The sequence below is a fragment of the Chiloscyllium plagiosum genome, unplaced genomic scaffold (assembly GCF_037043375.1).
Source record: "Chiloscyllium plagiosum isolate Xiang-an unplaced genomic scaffold, Cpla_swu_hap1 HiC_scaffold_9, whole genome shotgun sequence".
Taxonomy (NCBI): domain Eukaryota; kingdom Metazoa; phylum Chordata; class Chondrichthyes; order Orectolobiformes; family Hemiscylliidae; genus Chiloscyllium; species Chiloscyllium plagiosum.
The window spans coordinates 58,464,220-58,487,420 of NW_028270147.1; the positions used below are offsets into that span (position 1 = coordinate 58,464,220).

A 23,201-nucleotide genomic window follows, 5' to 3' on the forward strand; every position below is an offset into this window, starting at 1 on the left:
AGCATTTATTACCTGAAACTAGTTGCCTTTGGGAAGGACAAAGAACCTATCTCAGTAAAATCTAGTGCTATCTGCTAATGGATTAAACCTAAAAATGTGCCTTATCCCCTATTTAGAATAGCAACCCTGAATGTGTGGCTTGCATTTCCATTTTGTACACTGTCCTCTCAATGAAATTGCCAAAGCATTTTCAATTTGAGTCAATTGGTTTAGTGTAAAGGATGTACAATCAGTTCACTGATTTAAAAAGCCCTATTACCTAGCAGACTGAACACACTTTTATCCCATCAGTCTGAGGTAGATTTGAATCCTGGCTGCAAAGGTAGAGAGTCATCAAAATGATTTTGACTTGATAAGAGTAAACCTCTACACGGTGGCACAGTGGTTAGCACTGCTGCCTCACAGTGCTAGAGGCCCAGGTTTAATTCCCACCTCAGGCAACTGTCTGGAGTTTGCAAATTCTCCTTGTGTCTGTGCGGTTTTGCTCTGGTTTCCTCCCACAGTCCAAAAATGTGCAGGTTAGGTGAATTGGCCATGCTGAATTGCCCATAGTGTTAGGTGTAGGGGAATGGGTCTGGGTGGGTTGCTCTTTGGAGGGTCGGTGTGGACTTGTTGGCCCAAAGGGCCTGTTTTCACACTGTAAGTAATCTTAACTGTCCATTAAACACCATTCCTCCACCATCTACTACTAATCAGTGATTTCTTAAAAGGAGCAATGGGAATGTACTTTTAAATTGACCAATTAAAATGGAACTTGTTACATATCTCTCAGCAATTTCATGAGCCCAACATGCAATCAATTCAATGAATAGCCATGCTGTTGACCTTAGAGTGAACTGCTGAATAACCACTTGAAAATAAAGTGAAAAATCACTGTCTTAACCTGATGATTATTCATGGCAGTTACTGTTGATATTCTGAAAAGAATTCTGGCAGCTAGAAGAGAGGTAATTATTTTAATAATTGTTACTGTCTAGAAATGCACTGATGCAAAGCAACCTTTTTTTGCTGAATAGAATTATTTGAATTAAGAGGAAGTGAAGACACATTTTATTCATAGTCATAAAAAAAAGCAAACTTAACTGCATGCAACATCTCTGTTGGATGCGAAGCAGCACTTTTAAGGCTTGTCTGGCATACAACTGAAATACCAACACAATTCCTCACATTGATCATATGTCAAAAACAAATTCTCCTGGTGTGAAAATGCTTAGTGTGCCATGCACAAAGAAATAGCAGACACTTAACACTCATTTAAAAGGCATATATCCTGAAATTCTCAGAAGATCAGGCAGCATGTATGGACAGGGAAACAGAATTAATGCACTGAACTTTGCTGAGATCTTGATGCTGGGCTGAATTACTGGTCAGAGTACTTTGAAAGCAATTTTCAGGAGATGACAGATAATTAAAATGGTCATCTCCAGGAATCCTGTTCAATTAAGAACAAGTGAGGTTGGAGGCCATAATGCACTGAAAGATTGTAAATCCATTATCAGTGTTTGGAGCCACCAATGTGAGTAGGAGAAAGATAGAAGCTCCCCCAGCTTTTAATAATTTATAAATAGAAAGAGATCAAAGATTCTAGGCTGTCATTGTGGAGAAGAAATCTGTGGATTTCTTGCAACTGTGGCCACCAGGGTGGTGTTGTGGGTTTAAAAATGCTAGACAGAACATTGGTCATTGACCATGAGACTGTTGTCAGGCCATAGGCTTCTCCTTTTCTTTGGATCAATTTGACCTCATTGGGGTCACTGGTGCCAAACAGTTGACTAGAAACTTCCAGTTGGCATCTTCACACTGGCCTCAATAGGTCCATTAATTAGCTGAAATGGGTATATAATGTTTGTGGGCAAGTGCATGTCACCCCAGTCTTCCCCCACACACCCCACAACACATACCAAAGCAGCTCTTGCAAAATGGTTACAAATATGAATATGCCAGCAAACTGGCACGCCAGCCTTTGGGGAATTTGCTAGGCCAATTTTCCTTCAGCTTCACTTTATCACTTCTCGTCAATGTTTAGGGGTCAATCTTTTACCAGGTCATCAATCTGAATTGTTAATTGTATTTAATGTCCCAGATGTTGTCTGGTCTGCTGAATTTTTTAATGCTTTCTGTTTTTTTCAGATTTTCAACATCCCCTTTCTAACGCTTCAGCTAGCCAACATATCGTAAGATATTCTTATAAAGAACTAAGCCACATTATATCATAAAAATGCTCATTCTGCACAGCCATTCAGCACCTGACCTCATTACAGCCTTGGTCCAAATATGGACAACAATGTTGAACGAAAGAGGTGAAATGACATAAAGGCAGCATTTGACAGAGTGTGTTATCAAGCAGTCTAAGCAAAATTGAAGTCAGTGGGCTTCAGTGGAATATTTCCTGCTGCTTGGAGTTGGGCCTAGCACAAACGAAGATGGATGCGATTGTTGGAGGTCAGTCATCTTAGTCCCAGGACATTGTTTCAAGAGTTCTTCAGAATAGTATCCTAGACCCAACCATCTTCAGCTATTTTATCAATGATATTTCCTCCAACATAAAACCAAAAGTGGGAATGTATGCACAATGTTTAACCCCATTTGTAACTCATTAGGCAGTGAAACAGTCAATGTCCAAACAAAGCAAAACCTGAATAATAAAAGTGCCCAGTTAATAACCCTGCCATACAAGTATCAGGCAATGACCAACTCCAACAAGAGAGAATCCAATCATCTCTGCTTGATATTCTATGGCATTACCATCACTGAATCTCCCCACTGTCAACATCCTAAGGATTACCACGATTAGACATTGAACTAACAAACCTATAAGAACTGTGGCTACAAGAGTAACTCAATATCTGGAAATTCTGTGAAATCACCAGCCCACTTTCCCAAGCCTCTTCACCATTACAAGGTACAAGTCAGGTGTGTGGTAGAATATTCTCCACTTGCCTGGATAACTCCAAAAATGTTCGCAAAGCTTCATCCAAACCAACACAAATTAGCGTCCCATCTAACACCTTCACACTCATTTCACCACTGTCCCACGGACTACATATGTACTGAAGTAATTCACTAAGGCTGCATCACAAGCAACTACCTCTTCCAACTGGAAGGATGAGGGTGACATAAGTTCGTGAATAGCTCTGTCTGTAAGTTACCCTACAAACTACCGAGCATCCTGACTTAGAACTATGTTGTTGTTCCTGGATCATATTTCTGGAATTCCCTTCCTAACGGAAATGGATGTATCTGCACTTGCAGCAGTTCAAGGTGGCCACTCACTTTCTCTTCCCCAGGGCAATAGGGATGGGCAATAAGTGTATGCTTACCCAGTGCCATCTCCATTCATGAAAAAATTAAGAATAATTGCTGGAAAAATACTACACCAACTGGTTTGTCAATCAGCAGAGTTTTATTTACAGTGTCATTGATATCTGCAGCCTTCTGTTTCCACTTCAGAGGGAATTAAATAATTTCAAATTCTGTCAGTTGAACAGAACTTATTCACGCTACAAGAGGTTTCCTTCTATTCCATCAACTCATGAATCCACAGTGAGAATCAAGGCCCTTTCCACAGACAAAACATGATCTGTTTAAAATGCAGAATAGAGGAACCCTGCTGAGTCCTATGTGAACCATGCTGTGCACCACTTTGCTGATGAATAAATGGATGACTGGAATATGGGTGGGACTTAAGTATCTGGATCCTGCGAGCCATTTTTGGCGATCTTTGGAATTATTCTGACTTATCAAATGATCAGGGCTTGATATTTGCTGAATTAACTGACATCAGTTAGAGGGATAATGTGGGCATTTCAGATGGAATGTATGAATGATATATCATCAACCTTCCAAATTCTGATTAGTGTACAGAATCTTTGCTGGGAATATTTGCAAATGTTAAATCATAACAGGATTGGGCACCACTGTGATACTTCTGTCATTAATGACTAGATAATATGATTATAGAGGTAAAAATGCCTTCAGGCTTTTGCCAATATCCTGCTGTAACTATAAGATCACTGACATCTCCTTTAAAATGATGACATCGAGTTCTGTTCAGGCTCCACCTTTTACATGAATTTCCAATTTGCCTCCTCAGTCTGCCTTCACATGGTAAATTATGTTATACTGTACTTAGTGGAGACTAAATTAAGACTAACAACATCTGTGAAGGACAATATTCCAGGTAAAGTGAGGCATACCAACTTTCACAAAGGCCAAAGGTGCTAGCTGATCCTGTAAAGAAATCCACAAGTTTTTTTTAAACTCAACATTAACACCGATTAGACATAGGAATAGAAGTGGGCCATTCAACCCAATGAATCCGCTCTGCCAATCAATAAGATCATGGCTTATCTGCTAATCCTCAAGTCAACTTTCCTGCCTTTACCCAAAATCCTTGGTTCCTTTATTGACTAAAAATCTGTCTATCTCAACCCTTAATATACTTAATGTCTCAGTTTGTACAGTTCTCTCCGGTAAAGAATTCCACAGATTCACTACCCTCAGAAATTCTTCCTTATCTCTGGGTAAACTGGGTAAACCCGAACTCTGAGATTATGCTCTCTGGTCCTAGACTTCCCACAAGGGGAAGCAAACCTTTGGCATCTCCCTGTTAAATTTCCTAAGAATCTTGTATGTCTCAACAAGGACACCTCTCATACTTCTAACTCTAATGAGCACAGGCTCAACCTACTCAAACTCTCCTCATTGGACAATCCCTCTGTATCTGAAATTAGCGAAGTCTGGATTTCCTCCATTGTCAGTGTACCTTTCCTCAGATAAGGGAACTAAATTTGCTTACAGTACCCCAAGTCTAACAAACACCTGGTATATTTTTAGCAAGACTTCCCACTTTTTGTATTCCATTCCCATTAAAATAAAGGTCAACATTCCATTTACCTTTCCTATTAACTGCTGAATTAGCTTTGTGATTTAAATGTAAGGGTTCTGAAATCTCTATGCAACAGTCTTTCTCCATTTAAATTATACCCAGCTCCTCTATTTTTTCCTGTGAAAGTGCATACCTGTACATTTTACCACAATATATTCATCTCTAGTGATCGCTCACTCACTTAATCTATATCCTCTGTCGGGATATCCATCCTCAACACCTCCTTCCCATCTATTTTGAAGAGTTATACAGAACTTGAAAAGTTAACTTTATCTCTCTCTCTCTCTATATATATATATATATATAAAATGTTGCCAACCTACTCAGTTTCTCCAGAATGTTCTGTGTTTATTTCAAATTTCCTAAATCTAAAGTCAGCTCCTGTTGCAAATGTGGGACCTGCATGTATGCAAGAAGTATCTCCAGCTGCAGCTCCCAGAAGTCCAAGTTTTGAAGTTGCAGTGGCATCTGGGGACACTATAGAACATTTGTGAAGTGAAGAGTATCATGAATAGCATACTCCGCTGACTCAGACTCCACAGGCAGGAAGAGAATGGGTAATCACCAGATAGACCAGGAAAGCTAACCAGGCAGTGCAGGAATCTCCTGTGGCTATTGCTCTGCAAAACAGATTTACCATTTTGGATGCTGTTGAGGGTAATGCCCTCTCAGGGGATAACAGCAGCACCCAAATTCATCATATCTTGCTGCAGAGGGAGGGAGAAATAGGCATAGAAAGGTTATAATTATAGGAAACTCTGTCATAAGGAGAATGGATTGCTGTTTCTGTGGCCACAAACGAGAATCCAGGATGGTGTGTTGCCCCCCTAGTGCCAGAGTCCAGGACATCTCAGAGCGGTTGCAGGACATTCTAGATGGGGTGGGCGAACAGCTAGTAGTTGTAGTACACATTGGTACATAGGTTAAAAAAAGGAATGAGGTCCTAAGAGCAGAATATGGAGAACTAATAAGAAAGTTGAAATGTAGGATCTCAAAGATAGCTATGTCAGGATTACTACCACTGCCATGAGCTAGATTGAGTAGAAACAGCAGGATAAATAGAATGAAGATGTGGCTGAAAAGATGGCGTGAGGAGGAGAGTTTCAGACTTGTGGGGCATTGGGACAATTTCTGAGGGAGATGGGACTTGTACAAACTGTATGGCTTACAGCTGGGCAGAACTGGGACTGGTCCTTTTTGAGGGGAAAGGGGAGTGGTCGTCACTTGGTAGAATGGTTGGGGAGAGTTTATAAAAGGTGATGGGGATGAGAAGCAGAGGAGTAAGGCAGTAGGTGCAGAAATTGAGGGAGAGGTAGAAACCAACACAAACATAACAAAGAATAAGAATAGGCAAGGAAATGCTGTTGAAAAGAGAATGGGAGGTGGTGTTCTGAATGCATGTGTTTCAAAGCAACAAGTATAATAGGCAAGGTAGATGAACTTACAGCTTTGGTTTGTACTTGGACCTATGCAATTATTATGATTACAGAGACATGGTTTAAAGAGGGAAGGAGTGGCAGCTGAATATCCCAAGATTTGGGTGTTTCAGGCATGATAGAAGGGAATGTAAAAGGAGGGTGAGATGCATTACTAGTAAAGGAGTATCGCACACCTGTACTGAGGGAGGATACATCAGAGGACTCATGCAGAAAGTCAATATGGGTAGAACTCAGGAATAGGAGAGGTGAAATCACAGTGTTGGAGGTATACTACAGGCCTCCCAATAGCTAGCAGAAGATAGAGGAGACAATATGTAGACAGATTTTGGAAAGATGTAAAAACTGAAGGGTTGTTGTCATGGATAATTTTAATTTTCCTAATATTGATTGACACTCTGTGCTAGAGGCTTGGATGGGTCAGAATTTGTAAGGATCATTCAGGACACAGTATGACAGTATGTAAATAGTCCAACCAAGGAAAGGGTTATATTGGACCTGGGAGTAGTGACATTAATACCATGAGTTTTAAGATACTCATGGATAGGGATAACAGCAAGCCTCGGGTGAAGGTGTTAAATTAAGGGAAGGTGAACTACAATAATATTTGGCAGGAACAAGAGAATTTTGATTAGAGGCGGCTGTTTGAAGGTAAATTCACATTGGACATGTGAGAGTATTTCAAGCTGCAGTTGATAAGAGTTCAGGAGTAGCACATTCCTGCAGGGATGAAGGATAGGTATGGAAAGTTACATGAACCTTGGATGACGAGGGATGTTATGACCTTGGCCAAAAAGAAAGAGGAAGCATATATAGAACATAGAACATTACAGCGCAGTACAGGCCCTTCAGCCCTCAATGTTGCGCTGACCAGTCATACCAATCTGAAGCCCATCTAACCTACACTATTCCATGTACGTCCATATGCTTGTCTAATGACGACTTGAATGCACTTAAAGTTGGCGAATCTACTACTGTTGCAGGCAAGGCATTCCATACCCTTACTACTCTCTGAGTAAAGAAACTACCTCTGACATCTGTCTTATACCTATCACCCCTCAATTTAAAGATATGCCCCTTCATGCTGGCCGTCACCATACTTGGAAGATCTAGGAAGATGAGAACTGAAAAAGCCCTTTGAAGTATATAACAAAGTAGGAAAACACTTAAACAGGGAATTAGAAGAGTTAAAAGGTGTCATGAAAAGTAATTAGCAAACACGATTAAGAAAAGTCCCAAGGCTTATTATACATATGTAAAAAGCAAGAGGGTAGCCACGGAAAGGGTTGGCCCACTGAGTGACAAAGGAGGAATCTGTTTGGAGCCATAAGAGGTAGGTAAGGTCCTATACAAATACTTTGTGTCGGTATTCACCAAAGAGAAGGAATTGGTGGAGGATCATTCAGTGAAGGGAGTGTCAAATTTCTAAGCCAAATTGCTATTAAAAATGAAGAGATGTTGTATGTCTTAAGAAGTATTAAGGTAGATGAGTCTCCCGATCCTAGGTAAAAACAATGACAGCAGATGCTGCAAACCAGATTCTGGATTACAGTGGTGCTGGAAAAGCACAGCAGTTCAGGCAGCATCAGAGGCGCAGGAAAATCTACGTTTCGGGCAAAAGCCCTTCATCAGGAATCCCGATGGGATCTATCCCAGAATGGTGAGGGAGGCAAGAGAATAAATTGCAAGAGCATTGATAGAGATCTTTGCATCTTCTTTGGCCATAGGTGAGATCCCAGAGGACTGGAAAATAGTCAAAGTTGTCCCATTGTTTAAGAAGCATAGAAGGGATAATCTAGAACACTACAGGCCTGTGAGCCTCATGTCAGTGGTAAAGCAAGTATTGGAAAAGATTCTCAGGGACAAGATCTATAGATATTTCGAAGCAACTAGACTTATTAGCAAGAGACAACATGATTTTGTGCAGGGGAGGTCATGCCTCACTAACTTGATCAAGTTTTTTGAGGAGGTGACGAAGATGATTTATGAGGGAAAAGCGGTTGATGCTGTCTATATGGACTTCAAAAAGCCTTTGATAAGGTCCTTCATGGTAGACTGTTCAAAAGGTGAAATCACATGGTATCAGGGTGACCTGGCAAGATGGATACAGAACTAGCTTAGTCATAGGAGACAGAGGGTAATGCGGTGGAAGGATACTTTTTGGAATGGAAGGTTGTGACTAGTGGTGTTCCACAGGGATCAGTGCTGGGACCTCTGCTGTTTAAAGTCTACATAAATGATTTGAAGGAAAGCATGGCTGATCTAATTAGTACGTTTGTGGACAATATAAAGATTGGAAGAGTTGTGGATAGTGAGGAGGATTATCCAAGGATACAGCAGGATATAGATTAGTTGGAGGCATGGGCAGAAAAATGACAGATGGATTTAATCTGAACAGCTGTGAGGTGGTGCATTTTGGAAGGTCAAATAAATGTGGAAATTGTTCAGAACCCTTAGAGATATTGATAAGCAAAGGTATATGGGTATGCAGATCCACAGATCGCTGAAAATGGCAGCGCAGGTAGATAAGAAAGTAAAAAGGACCTATGGCATGCTTGCCTTCATTGGATGGGGCATTGAGTATAAGGATAGACAAATTATGCTGCAGATTTACAGAACTTCAGTTAGGCTACACTTTGAATATTGTGGACAGTTGTGGTCACCACACCACCGGAAGATTGTGGATGCTTTGGAGAGGGTACAGAAAAAGCTTACCTGGATGTTGCCTGGTATGGGGGATTTTAGCTATGAAGAAAGGTTGGATAGACTGGGCTTGTTTTCACTAAAACGTAAGAAATTGAGAGGCAACCTCACAGAAGTATATAAGATTGTGAATGGCATGGATGGAGTGGAAAGTATGAGGCTTTTCCCCAAGGTGGAGAGATCAATTACTGGGGACACAGGTTCAAGGTGCGGGGCAGTTTAAAAGAGATGTGCAAGACAAATTTTTCACACAAAGGATTGAGAGTGCCTGGCAAGCACTGCCAGAGCTGATGGTGGAAGTAGACACAATAGCAGCATTCAAGAAGCATCTGACAAATACATGAATAGGAAGGGAATAGAGGGATTCGGATCTTGCAAGCGAAATCAGTTTTAGTGTGGAAGGGCAAAACATGTCAGCTCAGGCTGGGAGAGCTGAAGGGCCTGTTCCTGTGCTGTTGGTAGAAAATATCTAATCAGATCTTCAGTTTATTTCTGGACAGGGAGAAGTAGCTATATGGCTAAGGCATGGAAGACAATTTGGATCACAATTATGAACCAATATTTGATCATGCATCCAATTAATCAATCCACATCCAGAAGAGGATTGTGCATGAGCACTAAGGAGAGTTTTTTTGTATCAAAACCTTGAAAATTCCCCCACAGCAGTGGTCCAGAAGAAAGGTAGAAGATTATATTGATAGGAAGCTCTTAATGCAAGAAGATACACACGAATTGCAAGAGTCCTGATGAACCAAGTAGGATGATCTTTGTTGAAGATCACTTTCAAGCAACCTACAGTAATTTCAGTTGATCATAAGGGGTAAACATGAATTCATTGAAATAGTTTTGTTTAATATTCTCAATGTGTTGGATTTAGTGTGAGAATGTGTCAGCCATAATTCTCAGTCTCCAAATCTGAGCAAGATGTAAATTTATCCACAGCAGGTATGGAGATAGCAATGCCTTTACCCACCATATCCATAGAGAAGAGTTAATGTTGGGTGAGTCATTGAGGACTATTGAGAATGATGACTTAGGAGTGGAAAAGAGACACAGAGTGACATTTATCCACGGAAAAACAAGAAACCACTGGCCTTCTGCTTAGGAACAATAATTGTGAGCACCAATTTCATATGGAGTTGAGTTAGTCACATATGTAATGTTGAAATGTTGGATGAATGGGAGAAGTCCACTATGTGCATTTACAGCACAATGCAGAAAATTTCTCATGATGTTCAGGGCACACTGGATAGTTTGATAATCTAGGAATTCCTGTGATACAATTGTACAATGTATAATCTTTGCTGAAGGTGACATCTTAATTTCACCACCCAGCAAACGTTGGACAGAAGGGAAGTCAAAATCAGCACCTCTATTTGACATGTAACAGGTTATTCTTGTTGCTTTTGCCAATGGTTGATAAGTGAAAATGATTCCGGAAGGATACTCTTTAAAATATATTCGTCAGGCACTTGTAATATATATAGAATCCCGATGGCATTTTAGCTACATATTGACTGTGAAACACCACGCTTGAACCTCCCATGACTTAGCCGGGTGCCAGCATATAAATGAGACTTGGCAATATTGCTCAGACATCTCACTGAGAATCCCATTGGGCGTCCTATTGGTTTCCCACCTGGTAGTTAAAACTGCACTAATATGCAGGAAAGTTCCTGAAACTCATTATCTTCTGTTTCTTCATCTTATTTGTACCTCTTCATATGAAAATAATATGCAATCAACGTCTAGAATGCAAAAGTTTTTTGAATGCAGCAAGTAATAATAATAAGAAAGATTTGAATCAGCCTTCAAATGTTTACAATGCTTGAGAAAAATAAACACTAACCTTCAGCTGTAGTACACAACGATGTACATATCCAAATCAGGAATAATATGTAGTAGTTCTGGCACTGATATATTGGCAGACTTTATTTGAGGAAGATTTAGGTTAGAAATTATGTGGAAGGGATTGAAGGGGTTAGTCATGCTTTGTTGATTGGAATAAATGAACCTTCAAGTTAAAGGGTTAACTTCAGGTTAAGTTTTATTTAGTTTCAGAATGTGAATGCTACTGGGAGAATTGTTTTTTTATTGCACATCCTTAGTTGCTCTGACGTGATGGTAGTGGGCCTTCCCTTTAAACTGCTATATGTTTCGTGGTATTGGTGTCCTCACAATTGTGAGTTTGGAGGAGATCTTAAGATATTGATCCAGCAATGATGATCAATTTGAATTGAGACCTTAAAAGGAATTTGAAAGTGATGGTGCTTCCATACCAATGCTGGTCTTGTCCTTTTCAGTAATAGAGGTTTCAAAGGAGTTAAGCTTTTCGTGATTGATTTCTGGTGGAACATATTAAGAACACATTTAACTCTATTTGTCACTACAAAATTGCAGCAAAAGGGATATGCAGAGGAGAATTTTAGCTGAGACGTCTGGATCTAAATACATTAATAAATAAATAGTTACACAACCATGAGCAGGAGCAGCACGGTGGCTCAGTGGTTAGTACTGCTGCTTCACAGCACCAGGGACCTGGGTTTGACTGTCTGTGTGGAGTTTGCACATTCTCCCTGGGTTTGTGTGGGTTTTCTCTGAATGCTCTGATTTTCTCCCACAGTCCAAAGATGTGCAGGTTGGCTGAATTGGCCATGGTAAATTGCCTATAGTGTTCAGGGATGTGCAGGTTAGGTTCATTAGTGAGGGGAAATGTAAAGTAATAGTGTAGGGGAATGGGTCCAGGTGGGATACTCTTCGGTGAGTCAGTATAGACTTGTTGGGCCAAATTGCCTGTTTTTATACTGTAGGGATTCTATGATGACAATTATGCAGTCATTATACATGTCTTACAATATTACATATGATGAATGATATTGGAGACACAGTGCTGTTACATTACTGAGTATCTCGAATTGCTACTTAATGTTATTCCTGAGAAAATGGCTGCTCTTACATTGGCCATCACAACTGAGCTCACTCCCATCTTCATTTGATCTCCACTTGCATGCACTTTCAAATTGGGTTACACAACAGCAAACAGGATGGAAACTCAGTCATTTCTGCATCAATAGTAAGAGCTTTGAAGATTATTATATTGCTAAAGCACAACTTTTGCTGAGATAAAGGAAGAGATTTAACTGTTCCTGATGTGCACAATTCAGTTCCATACCTGGTAGGAAACTCAACAATTCAGAGAAGTTAGACAAATTGCTTCAAGTAGTACTTCTTAAAAACTGTAAACAATTATGCAACATTTAAATCAGTGAAAGTTTTTGAAAAGTAAAAGGAACACTCACCCTATCTAACCTTTTAGCTTCTATATGCCTGAGCAGTTGTTGTCTCCAGTCTAGAGGTATTTTAGCAGAGTTCTCATCTCCTTTCAACTGTGAAGACCTGATCCTTATATCATTGCTCTCTGAAGGCTTTTCATTGTAGTTACTGATGTTATAATCTGAAGGCAACTTTTCTAATAGAGCTGCCATGGTAGGCCTTGCTGAAACTGGTCTGGTTTGAGAAAACCCATAGCTTTCTGTACTGTAGCTTCTCGCAGACAAAGGTCTCCTCTGAGTTAGAGGTTTATCTTGGAAATTCCTACCCTGACTTTTTATATCTTGGAATGTTGAATAATCTTCTTCATATCTTCCATTCCTTTTGAGATACTGTGATTCAACCAATGATGCACTGTTCTGGTGTTCTAAAACTCCTCTGAAGTGTGTCCTGACATATCTTTCATTTTGTGATAGCTCTGAAGCTTCATTTACCCTTCGATGCAACATCATTTCTGTGGAGGTTGCTAAGGAATCTCCTCTTCTCAAATATCCAGCCCTGTCCCCTTGACTTGAAAACCGAGGATTAGCTGGTTCATCATTCACTGAAGGTTGGGAGAATGAATACATTTGTTCCACAGGTTGGTAACCTCTGAATGAACGTGGACTAATGAGATCTTTTGAAACATTTTTGTTTTGATGGACACCATAGTCAACATTATGTGTAAAAGAAGTGGTTACTCGTCTCTCAGGTTTAACATTTATTGTACCTTGGGGATTGAAACTTTGGTCGAAATGGTACACTTTTTTTGTAATTGGAACCCTTTGAGAAATCTTTCCACTTCCATATGTTTCTGATAAATCTTCATCCAACATTGGAGCAGAAAGACTGCGTGACATACCTTGTTCTTGTGTTGGCATTTGTTCTGGTATATCAATGCTGCCAGGATTTTCTGAGCTGGAGCCATAACTGTCCAGTGGTATGTTATAAATTTTGAAGGCCCCAATGTCAATTTCATCGATGCTTTGGGATTTCTTAAACTGGCCAGCTTTAACCGATCTCATCATTGGTGCGAGTCTTTCTGTACTTTTACTGGCAATAATAGCACTCTTTGCAGACTCAGGTCTGCAGATGTGTGAGAATTTATCTGCATGACTTCGATTTAAATTGGATTCTCTCGAGTTGAGAAAACTCCATGGAGCACCTGATATAAAGGGACTGGGCAGTTCGGTAATTCCATGCACTGACTGTTGTTCTGAATCTTTCCTATCAGGAATAGGGCTGCTGAAAGGGGTACTTTCCAACTTTGATGGAAATGCTGTCCTATCCTCAAATGGACTAGGTGTCCTAGTCCAGTTTTGCCAAGGATTACTTGGAGGCACTTCAGTTTCTGGCGTATTTCTGACGCTGTGTAATGTATGCATTGACTGTTCTAATTCCAGTGGCACTCCTATAATTCTGTCCTGTCTCATTAATGGCCTACGTCCATGGGCAGATGTGCTCCTTGATTTTGTGCTTATTAAGGGGTTGGCACTTGGATTTTCTAAGATTGACGTGCTTTCTTCTGCGACAAAACCTGTATTATCATAATGTGAATTATCATTCCACTTATCAGAAAATGTTTCATTCATGGGGCGCCTCTCATTACGTTGTTGTAGACTTGCTGTCGATGCTGCCTCCCTCTGGCTGAGTAAAGGTTTTGCTTCAATGTTTTGTTGAAATGTCTGTGTTAACCTGCTGAGTCAGAAGAATGAGATATTTGAATGCAGATCAGGTAATTCCAGATATTGAAAGTTCATACATCCATTAACTTAGAAAGTTTGCATAGCTTTAAACTGTTCTTAGTTACAATTGTAGAACACTGGAGTAGGAACTGTCATTTGATGATTTTGGTTGGGCCATAAGATGGTGTGTGGAAATAGTTATAGAACATTAGATATAGGAGGTTATTTCTCAGTAGCTTTTTGTTTCATGCTACAATCATAATCGATACTTTGTTTGAGGAGTTCTCTCAGCTATACTACATTTGGATATCAAATGAGAGTGGGCTGGAAAAATAGCTGCCAAGTGAAGAACTGACATTTCTTATGGAACAAGAAAGATGGTTCGGTGGTTAGCACTGCAGCCTCACAGCACCAGGGACCCATGTTCAATTCCAGTCTCGAGCAACTGTCTGTGTGGAGTTTGCACATTCTCCCTGTGTCTGCATGGGTTTCCTCCAGGTGCTCCAATTTCCTCCCATAGTCCAAAGATGTGCAGATTAGGTGAATTGGACATGCTAAATTGCCCATAGTGTTAGGTGCATTAGTTAGGGGAATGGGTCTGGGTGGGTTGCTGTTCGGAGGGTTGGTGTGGACTTGTTGGGCTGAAGGGCCTGTTTCCACACTGTAGGGAATCTAATATAATCTAAAACGTTGAAAAAATATTGTCTATGAGAAATAACTCAGTGTTGAGCTTTTGTACTCTGAGGCCATGTTGACAATAAAATCCACTGAGCACAAGGTTTTGATTAGATTAGATTACTTGCAGTGTGGAAACAGACCCTTTGGTCCAACAAGTCCACACCAATCCTCCGAAGAGCAACCCACCCAGACCCATTCCCCTATATTTACCCCTTCACCTAACACTATGGGCAATTTAGCATGGCCAATTCACTTAACCTGCATATTTTTTTTAACTGTGGGAGGAAACCGGAGCACCCGAAGGAAACCCACGCAGACACGGGGAGAATATGCCTTCTTACAGAAAGTCATTGAGTAATACAGCATGGAAACAAACTCTTCAGTCCAACTCGTCCACGCCAACTAGACATCCCAATCTGACTTGTCCCGTTTGCCAGCATTTAACCTATATCCCTCCGAATATGGCATGTTTGAAGTTATCCCACAAAAAATGACCTTTAAAGGTTGTACTTAGATTTACAAGACATTTGGATAAGTTCATGAATAGGAAAGGTATGGAGGAATATAGGCCAAGTGCAGGGAGCTGGGACTAATTTAGTTTGGGAACATGGTTGTCGTGGACTGGTTGGACCGAAGTATCTGTTTCCATGCTGTCTGACTCTATGGCTTTAAGTAGATGATGGTATTTAACTCAGGTGCAGCAGTTATATTTGTGTGTGTCAAGTTTATACAGAGATCAAATTATCAAATATAACAAGCCTGTGTGCCAAAGCAACTGATTGGAGCTCATTAGGTAGGGGAGGCAATGGCCTAATGGTACTATTACTGGACTGTTAATCCAGTGACTCAGTTCATGTTCTGAGGTCCCAGGTTCAGATCCTGTGATGGCAGATGGTAGAATTTGAATTCTTTTAGGGAAAGAAAGTACTGGCCTATATGTGACTCCAGACTCACAAGAATGTGGTTGACTCTCAACTGCAATTCGGGATGGGCCATAAATGCTGGCCCAGCCAGTGATGCTCATCACTGTTTAATTTTCTTTAATAGATACTTTACATTTTTAGTTATATTTTTCCTCCAGCTGGGAATACAGTAGAAAATCCCTTAAAAATGTATGCTTAGAAATACATTAAATTTGCTTCAACACAAACTCTGTACTACTGCACTATAAATGTTCATTTTGTAAGGTTTTGGATTCTACAGATTGGAAAATCTGGCAGTCATTAAATATGCTGTTCAAGGGTAGCAATCATTTAGATTAATATGCCCCAGAAGGCATTGTATTCATAAGCACATCTCTTGACTTGGTCTTCTGTCTAAAGATTGGGGAGGAATTCACATCATAGGACATGGGTTGAAGCTTCTCTCCTGACCAGTAGTACAAAGTTCTCTGGATGTACCCTTGGAAGAAAGGGGAGTTAGGAGAAAAAAAAAACACTATTTGGGAATTGCCTAAATGTCTCTGCCTTGCCCAAATCTGTACATATTTTGGGCACGTCGTTGGCCAGCATCCATTAGTCACTAGAAATTGAAAAAGAAGACTGGAACTATCCTTGGCAACTCCACTGTGAAATTAATTCTGCTCCTGCTACAGGTGCAAGAATATCAGGTCCTCAACTTCCTCATTTGTGAAGAACTTTGGGTCTTCCTCTAGTAGTGTGAGCAGCTCTGCTCTTTTCCACACAATCCCAACTGAGGAGAAACTTCGTGTTTTGCCATGTGACCACTGAGAAGAAACTGAACCTTTGTTAACTGCAGGACAATGTTTTTAAGCTTCATTATGCGATGGTCTAGAACCTATAACTTGAGACAAAAATGAGTAGTCACATGGGGAAATACAAGTTGTTTAAGGAAAGCCAGCTTGGCTTTAATGGCTAATTATATTTAATTAGTGATGTGATGAGGTGACCGTTGATGTGGTGCATGAAAACTTCCAAAAGGCATTTGATAAAATGCTGAACATACTTGAGAACAAAATTAGAGCTCATGGCATAAAAGGGAGAATAGCAATTCGGATACAAAATTGGGTGTGAAAAGAAGAAGTAGTATTGGAAAGTGGCTGTTTTTCGACTGAAGGATAGATTTTAGTGGAGTTATCCAGGGTTTGGTGTTAAGGCCTTACTCCTCCTAGACACGTATACAGAGCAAAGTTTCAAAATTTGAAGAAAGAACAAAACTAGAGATATTGTGAAGAGAATAATTTAAAACTCCAAAAACACATTTGTCAGTTTGGTGGACAATGGTAAATGAAATTTAGTGTGGAGGAGTATGAAGTGTTACATTTTTAAGGAACAACACTGACAGACAACTTAAAGTAAAGGTTACAGTAAAGTGGGTGCAGGAGCAGACCGAATTGGGTGTACATGTGTATAAATCATTGAATTTGGCAGTATAGGTTGAGAAAGTGCTTAACAAACATATGGCATTCTTGGCTTTATTAATAGAGGTGTATCATACACTAGCAAAGAAATTATGTTAAATCTTATTATACACTGGTTTGATCTCAACTGGAATATTATGTTCAGTTCTGGGCACCACACGAGATTTAAGGATGTTAGCAAATGTGCAAAAAAGATGAATGAGAATGGTTCCACGGAAGAGGAACTTCACTTAAATAGAAAGAGCAGGGAATTGGGAATTGTAGAAGAGAAAGTGAGAGGAAATTTTATGGAGGTATTCAAAACCAAAGGGAGGTCTGACTGGAGTGTAGAGGGAGAAACTGTTCCTGGGGTGGAAATACTGGGAATTGAGGCCTGGTTGGGGGTGGGGAGGAGGGTGTGGTGGGGGTTGATCTATGCACATTTTAGGTTATTGGCGTTACAAGCAAAGGCAACTTGAGTGAAAACGTGAGTTGTTATGATTTTGAATGCACTGCCTGAGTATGTGGTGAAGGCAAGTTCAATCAAGAATTCAAAAGGCAATTGGATCATTATCTGAAAAGAAAATGAAGTACACAGTCACAGGGAAAATGCAGAGGACTAACAGTAAGCAAATTGCTTGTTTACTGACTTGATGGACCAAACAGCTTCCTTCCATTTTATTATTCCTTCATCATCTTTTCCCCCTAATGAAACTTGGGTATGTTTTCCATTCTGAAAAAAACTTTTGGTTCTTTCTTGTTCTCTTTGCACAAATAAGCACCTTCTGTCAGTGCATTACAAAGAAGCTTAGTGTTCTTCCATTCTTCTCTATAAAAAAATGATATTGGTCTATCACTCTGCTGCAAATGTTTTAGTCTACCACAAAGATGCAGTATTCCCCTCACTTACTGAGAAATGACTTTGGCCTCTACTAACCAAACTGTGATGAACATCTCAGGAGCACAGTTCTAACCACTAGTGAAGAGAGAATGGCTTTGTACCATGCCTTCCACACATCAAACTGGAAATCTATCCCGTTCAAATGCCTTGCTCCCCAAAGGAAAATCACTTATTTCCTTCCCAATGAGATGAAGATAATCTTCAACCTGACACAGCTCATGCCCCCAGGGACTCACATTTCTTACACATTGCCATTGCATTTCTGCAATATTTATGCTTACCCTTTACTAATCTTTTTCCTTCTCTCCAACCTCTTCTATTGTTCTGTTCTCTCCATTGCTTTGCTCCTTTCATACTATCACCTACCATTTGACTCCTCACCTTTTAACTAATGTATTGCCCTGCCTGAAACAGGTCATCTATAGGCTGTCTACATTTTTTGATGAAATACAATGCTTGATCTTGACTTCTTTGTGAAACATCACTGGAGATCAAATTGTCACTGTGTAATTTGAAACCTTTGTAGCATATTTAATATAATGCACTGTCCACTCCCAGGGAATATTGGCTCACTGCCACATTAACTTCTGTTATAAAAGCCCTGTGGCAGGCTGGGGATCCCTGGGTTGAGATAACTATTCAATTTAAATAGCTTAGAGAGGTATGAGTGTTAATTAATATCATAAGCAAAGCTCTGATGAAAGGCAATATTGAACATTACTGAAAATGTGTTGCTGGAAAAGCGCAGCACGTCAGGCAGCATCCAAGGAGCAGGAGAATCGACGTTTCGGGCATGAGCCCTTCTTCAGATTCCTGAAGAAGGGCTCATGCCCAAAATGTCGATTCTCCTGCTCCTTGGATGTTGCCTGACCTGCTGCACTTTTCCAGCAACACATTTTCAGCTCTGACCTCCAGCATCTGCAGTCCTCACTTTCTTCTAGAAAATATTGAACATTAACCTACCCTTTCCTCCTGTAGGTGCTATTTAGCATAAGTGTTTCAATCAATTTTAAAGAAACACATAGTTTAGACATTAGTGGTCCTGAACAAGAAACAATTGATACATTCACAGGACATTCCGGTGTTTATCAATTTGATTGTCATTAACCCAGAGAGTATTGAAGAAATGTCATGCTCAGATGTTTACTATCAATATCAGCAACAATTTCGAGACTGTTTTCTGCTTTTGAACCTGTCTTTAACTAGCTAGCATATGTGGTAGATTGGACAAACATTTTAAGTTGTTAAATTTTCATCAAACAAGCAAGTGTCATACAGACGAACAACATACCAGGAGAAGAAAATTCTTTTTAAAAATGGGTTGGTGCAAAAATAAGACTGGTCTTTGATTAGAAAGATGTCAGATTTTTAAATGATAGTGGTGATAATAATGTGACAAAGAAAAGGCAATGATAAAATAGTTTAGAGAAAGTCTATGAGCACCCAAGATCCATATGATGTATAAATGGTTACAGCAGAATGCAAGAGAGAGAAGAAAGCATGAAAAGGCTCACAAGGCAAAGACTCCAGTTGTATGCAAGTAAAATGAGAAATGGTACCAGGAGGATAATACATCCGTATCATGTTGAGTATCCCAATTAGAGGCTTCTGCTTGGAATCATAGAATGGGTATAACATGGGAAGTCATTCAGCTTATTGTCTATGCTAGCTCTCAGTGACAGCATCTCAGCTGGTCCCATTTAATTGCCATTCCCCAGTTTAACACAAATGTATTTACTCTTTAGATTGTAATCCGAGTCAGGATGGTGTTTGGCTTAGGAGGATATTGCAGTTTATAGTGTTCCCATGCATCCATTACCCTTGTCCTTCTATGTGCTGAAGGTCACAGTTTGGAAGATGTTGCCAAAGGAGTCCTGCTGAGTTATGAATGTTGGGGGTGAGGGGCATTGGTTGGGTGGCTGTTGGCCCATGGGTTAAATGAAACCCTTAAATAACCTAATTCAAACCCAATTAAATACCCGAGGAGCAACTTCTTCATGCAGAGAGTGGTGTATATGTGGAATGGAATGGGATGCCAGCGAAAGTAGTTGAGGCAGGTACAACAGCAACATTTAGAAAACATTTGCTTAGGTATGTGGATGGGAAGGGTTTAGAGGGATATGTACCAAATGCAAGTAATTGGAACTAGCTGAGTGGGCACCATGGTCAGCATGGACTAGTTTTAGCCAAGGGCCTGCTTCCATGCTGTTTTACTCTGTAACTCTAAGTGCTACATCCTGTTACTGCTGTGAGAGGTCCATGCGAGTTGTCCATCCTGACAGCTTTCACTGCATATGCTGGCGGCACACAGTGATGGCATCACTTTTAATAGGCCTCCTGGGTCCATCAGGGGGTGCTAGTGATGTCTTCCCCTAATTGGGGTGTGGGGGTGTGGTGGGATGGGTGTGTGTGTTTGTGTGTGACACCAGCACTTTCTGTCCTTATTTGTAAGCCTAGGATCTTGTACGTTTTATTAACCACTTTCACAAACTGCCAGGCTAGCTTACATGATTTGAATATATATATATATATACATCCAGGTCCTTATGCTCCTGTAATTCCTTTATTTCCTTGTATTTCTATATCTTACATTGCCTGTTCTCATTCCGGTTTTCAAAATATATTATTTCACACTTCTATGTATTAAATTTTATCCACGTCATCACTCATTTACCAGCATATCTATATCTTCTTGACATCTATAATTACCCTCCAGAGAGTTCACAATAGTTAAAAACTTGGCGTAGTCTGTGATTTCAAAGTATGCCAACAATGTCATTCAATAAATAATAACAAACTGTGGTCCTAACATCAATTGCTTGGGAACTGCATCATATATTTTCCACCAGAAATGGACAGAATGGCTGAGAAGTGATAAATGGATTATAATTTGGATAAATGTATTTTGTTAGGACAAATAAGGGCAGGACTTACATACTTAATGGGAGGACCTGGGGGAGAGTTGTTGAACAAAGGGATATAGGGATTCAAGTACATAGTTTTTTGAAAGTGTTGTTGCATGTAGACAGGGTGGTGAAGAAGGTGTTTGGCATGCTTGCCTTCATTGGCCAGAGCACTGATTAAAGGGGTTGGGACATCATGTTCAGGCTGTACAAGACATTGGTGAGGCCACTTTTAGAATACTGCATACAATTCAAGTTGCGCTGGTATAGGAAGGAAGTTGTCAAACTAGAAAGGGTGAAGAAAAGATTTAAAAGGATGTTGCCAGGGCTGGAGGGTTTGAATTTATAAGGAGAGGCTTGGTAGACTGGGACTTGTTTCCCTGGATTGCTGGAGGCTGAGGGGTAGCCTTATAGAGCTTAAAAATGTGTTGCTGGAAAAGCGCAGCAGGTCAGGCAGCATCAAAGGAGCAGGAGAATCGACGTTTCGTGCATAAGCCCTTCTTCAGGGTCGCCTTATAGAGACTTATAACATCATGAGGGGCATAGATAAGGTGAATAGCCAAGATCATTTTCCTAGGGTAGGACAGTCCAAAATTAGATGGCATAGGTTTAAGGTGAGAGGGGAAAGATTTAAAAGGGAACTGAGTGGCAACATTTTCACATCGATGGTGTGCGTTTATGCAATGAAAAAGTGGTAGATGTAGGTACAATTACAACATTTAAAAGACAGGTACATGAATAGAAAAGGTTTAGAGGGATATAGACCAAATGCAAGCAAATGGGATGAGTTAAGTTCGGGATACCTGTTCAGCATGGACAGGTTGGGCCAAAGGGTCGGTTTCCCGTGTTGTATGACTCTATGACTCAGTCCAAAAAACATTTACCACTGCTCTATTTCCTGCCACTTAGCCAATTTTGTATCCATGTGGTCACTACCTTTTATTAATTCTTGGGGCTTCCAAATTGTTGACAAGCCTGTTACTTAACATTTTATCACATGCCTTCTGGAAGAAGCATTGCCATTATCAACCATCTCACTTACCTTACCAAAATCTCAATCAAATTACTTAGGCACAATTTTCCATTCAATAAATTAATGCTAGCTTTTCTTAAATAATCCACATTTTTCCAAAGTACTGTAAATTTTGACCTAGATTATTGTTTCTAGAAATGTTTCCACAACTGTGATTAAACCAATTGTCCTGTTGTTGCTTAGCTCACCTTTACATCCTTTTGTTTTAAATATAAATATAAATTTAAATATAAATTTAAATATAAATATAAATTTCAATTTGCTACTGTGCTATCACCATTGTATCTAAAGATTTAGTGATTTTACTGAACAGTTCCTTATTAAATGTAAGACAAAGTTATACGGTCTCAGGGAAACAAGTTTAATCTCTTTGTCTTTTACCTTAACCCATCTACCTGCCTTCCCACACATCCTGCAGTCTTTTCACAATGGAAAAATATTTAGATATTTTGAATCTAGACAATTTATGTCAGTAATTTTCCTGGTTATTTTTACATAAATTTATGACAACTTTGTTGACAAAATACATTTGATTGTCCTACTAATGATCTTAAATTTGTCATGTTTTATTTGTCTGTTAATTGGATATTTTTGACCTTGACATTGTGAACAATATCCACCATTAATCCAGCTGTAAGGTTTTGGATGTGGCTGTAAACTGGATGGATGACTGACTCTCTGATATACTGTCAATCCAATCTATCCTTTAACATAGATAAAATAGTTAAACTGTTTGTCAATTTCCAACCCATTGCATCATCTACTCTAATTTATTCTTTGCTAACATATCAAAACTGCCCCTACTTCACTCAATACCTTTCTCTCCTACTACCCACAATCTTTCAAAAGCAAAGCTTGATGTCACCTAATTACTTATTATTATTATTTATCCATCTATATATAGAAAATACACAAGTGGAATGAAGGAAGAAATTATCATCTTCTACAGACACGTAAAAGTCAAAAGATTGTCCGATGGGTAGGGAATGCCAATTAGAGACTAAAATAGATATTTATTGACAGAGACCGAAGGCACTACACTATGTTGAAATTAACACTTTGTATTGGTGCTAGCAAGGAAGAGGATGAGATTTTAAAAAAAAATATATTAAAAGGGCTGGCCATATTTAAAATGGACAATTCAATTGTTCCAGAAGAGATGCATCATATTTAACATGGGATACAGGAGTGAAAACTGCAGACATAATGGGGAGCTTTTCATTATTCTTCTTAAATACCAGGTGTCTCTCATCAGAGAGTTGGAGTATTGCAAACATCATATGTTGTTATAAAATATCTTAACCAG

At 39.7% G+C, this 23,201-nt stretch overlaps 1 protein-coding gene across 13 annotated transcripts in view; it reads right to left on the minus strand.

Moving 5' to 3' along the window:
- Positions 1-23,201, minus strand: part of lrrc7 (leucine rich repeat containing 7) — a 688,069-nt gene that overhangs the window by 46,773 nt on the left and 618,095 nt on the right. For 9 of the 13 annotated variants that reach the window (XM_087990651.1, XM_087990652.1, XM_087990653.1 and 6 more), the window contains one exon: positions 12,327-14,034. In XM_087990651.1, the coding sequence (XP_087846777.1) occupies positions 12,327-14,034 (1,708 nt within the window). The remainder of the gene's footprint in view (positions 1-12,326; positions 14,035-23,201) is intronic. The other 4 variants (XM_087990660.1, XM_087990657.1, XM_087990654.1 and 1 more) reach the window with 1 other exon arrangement.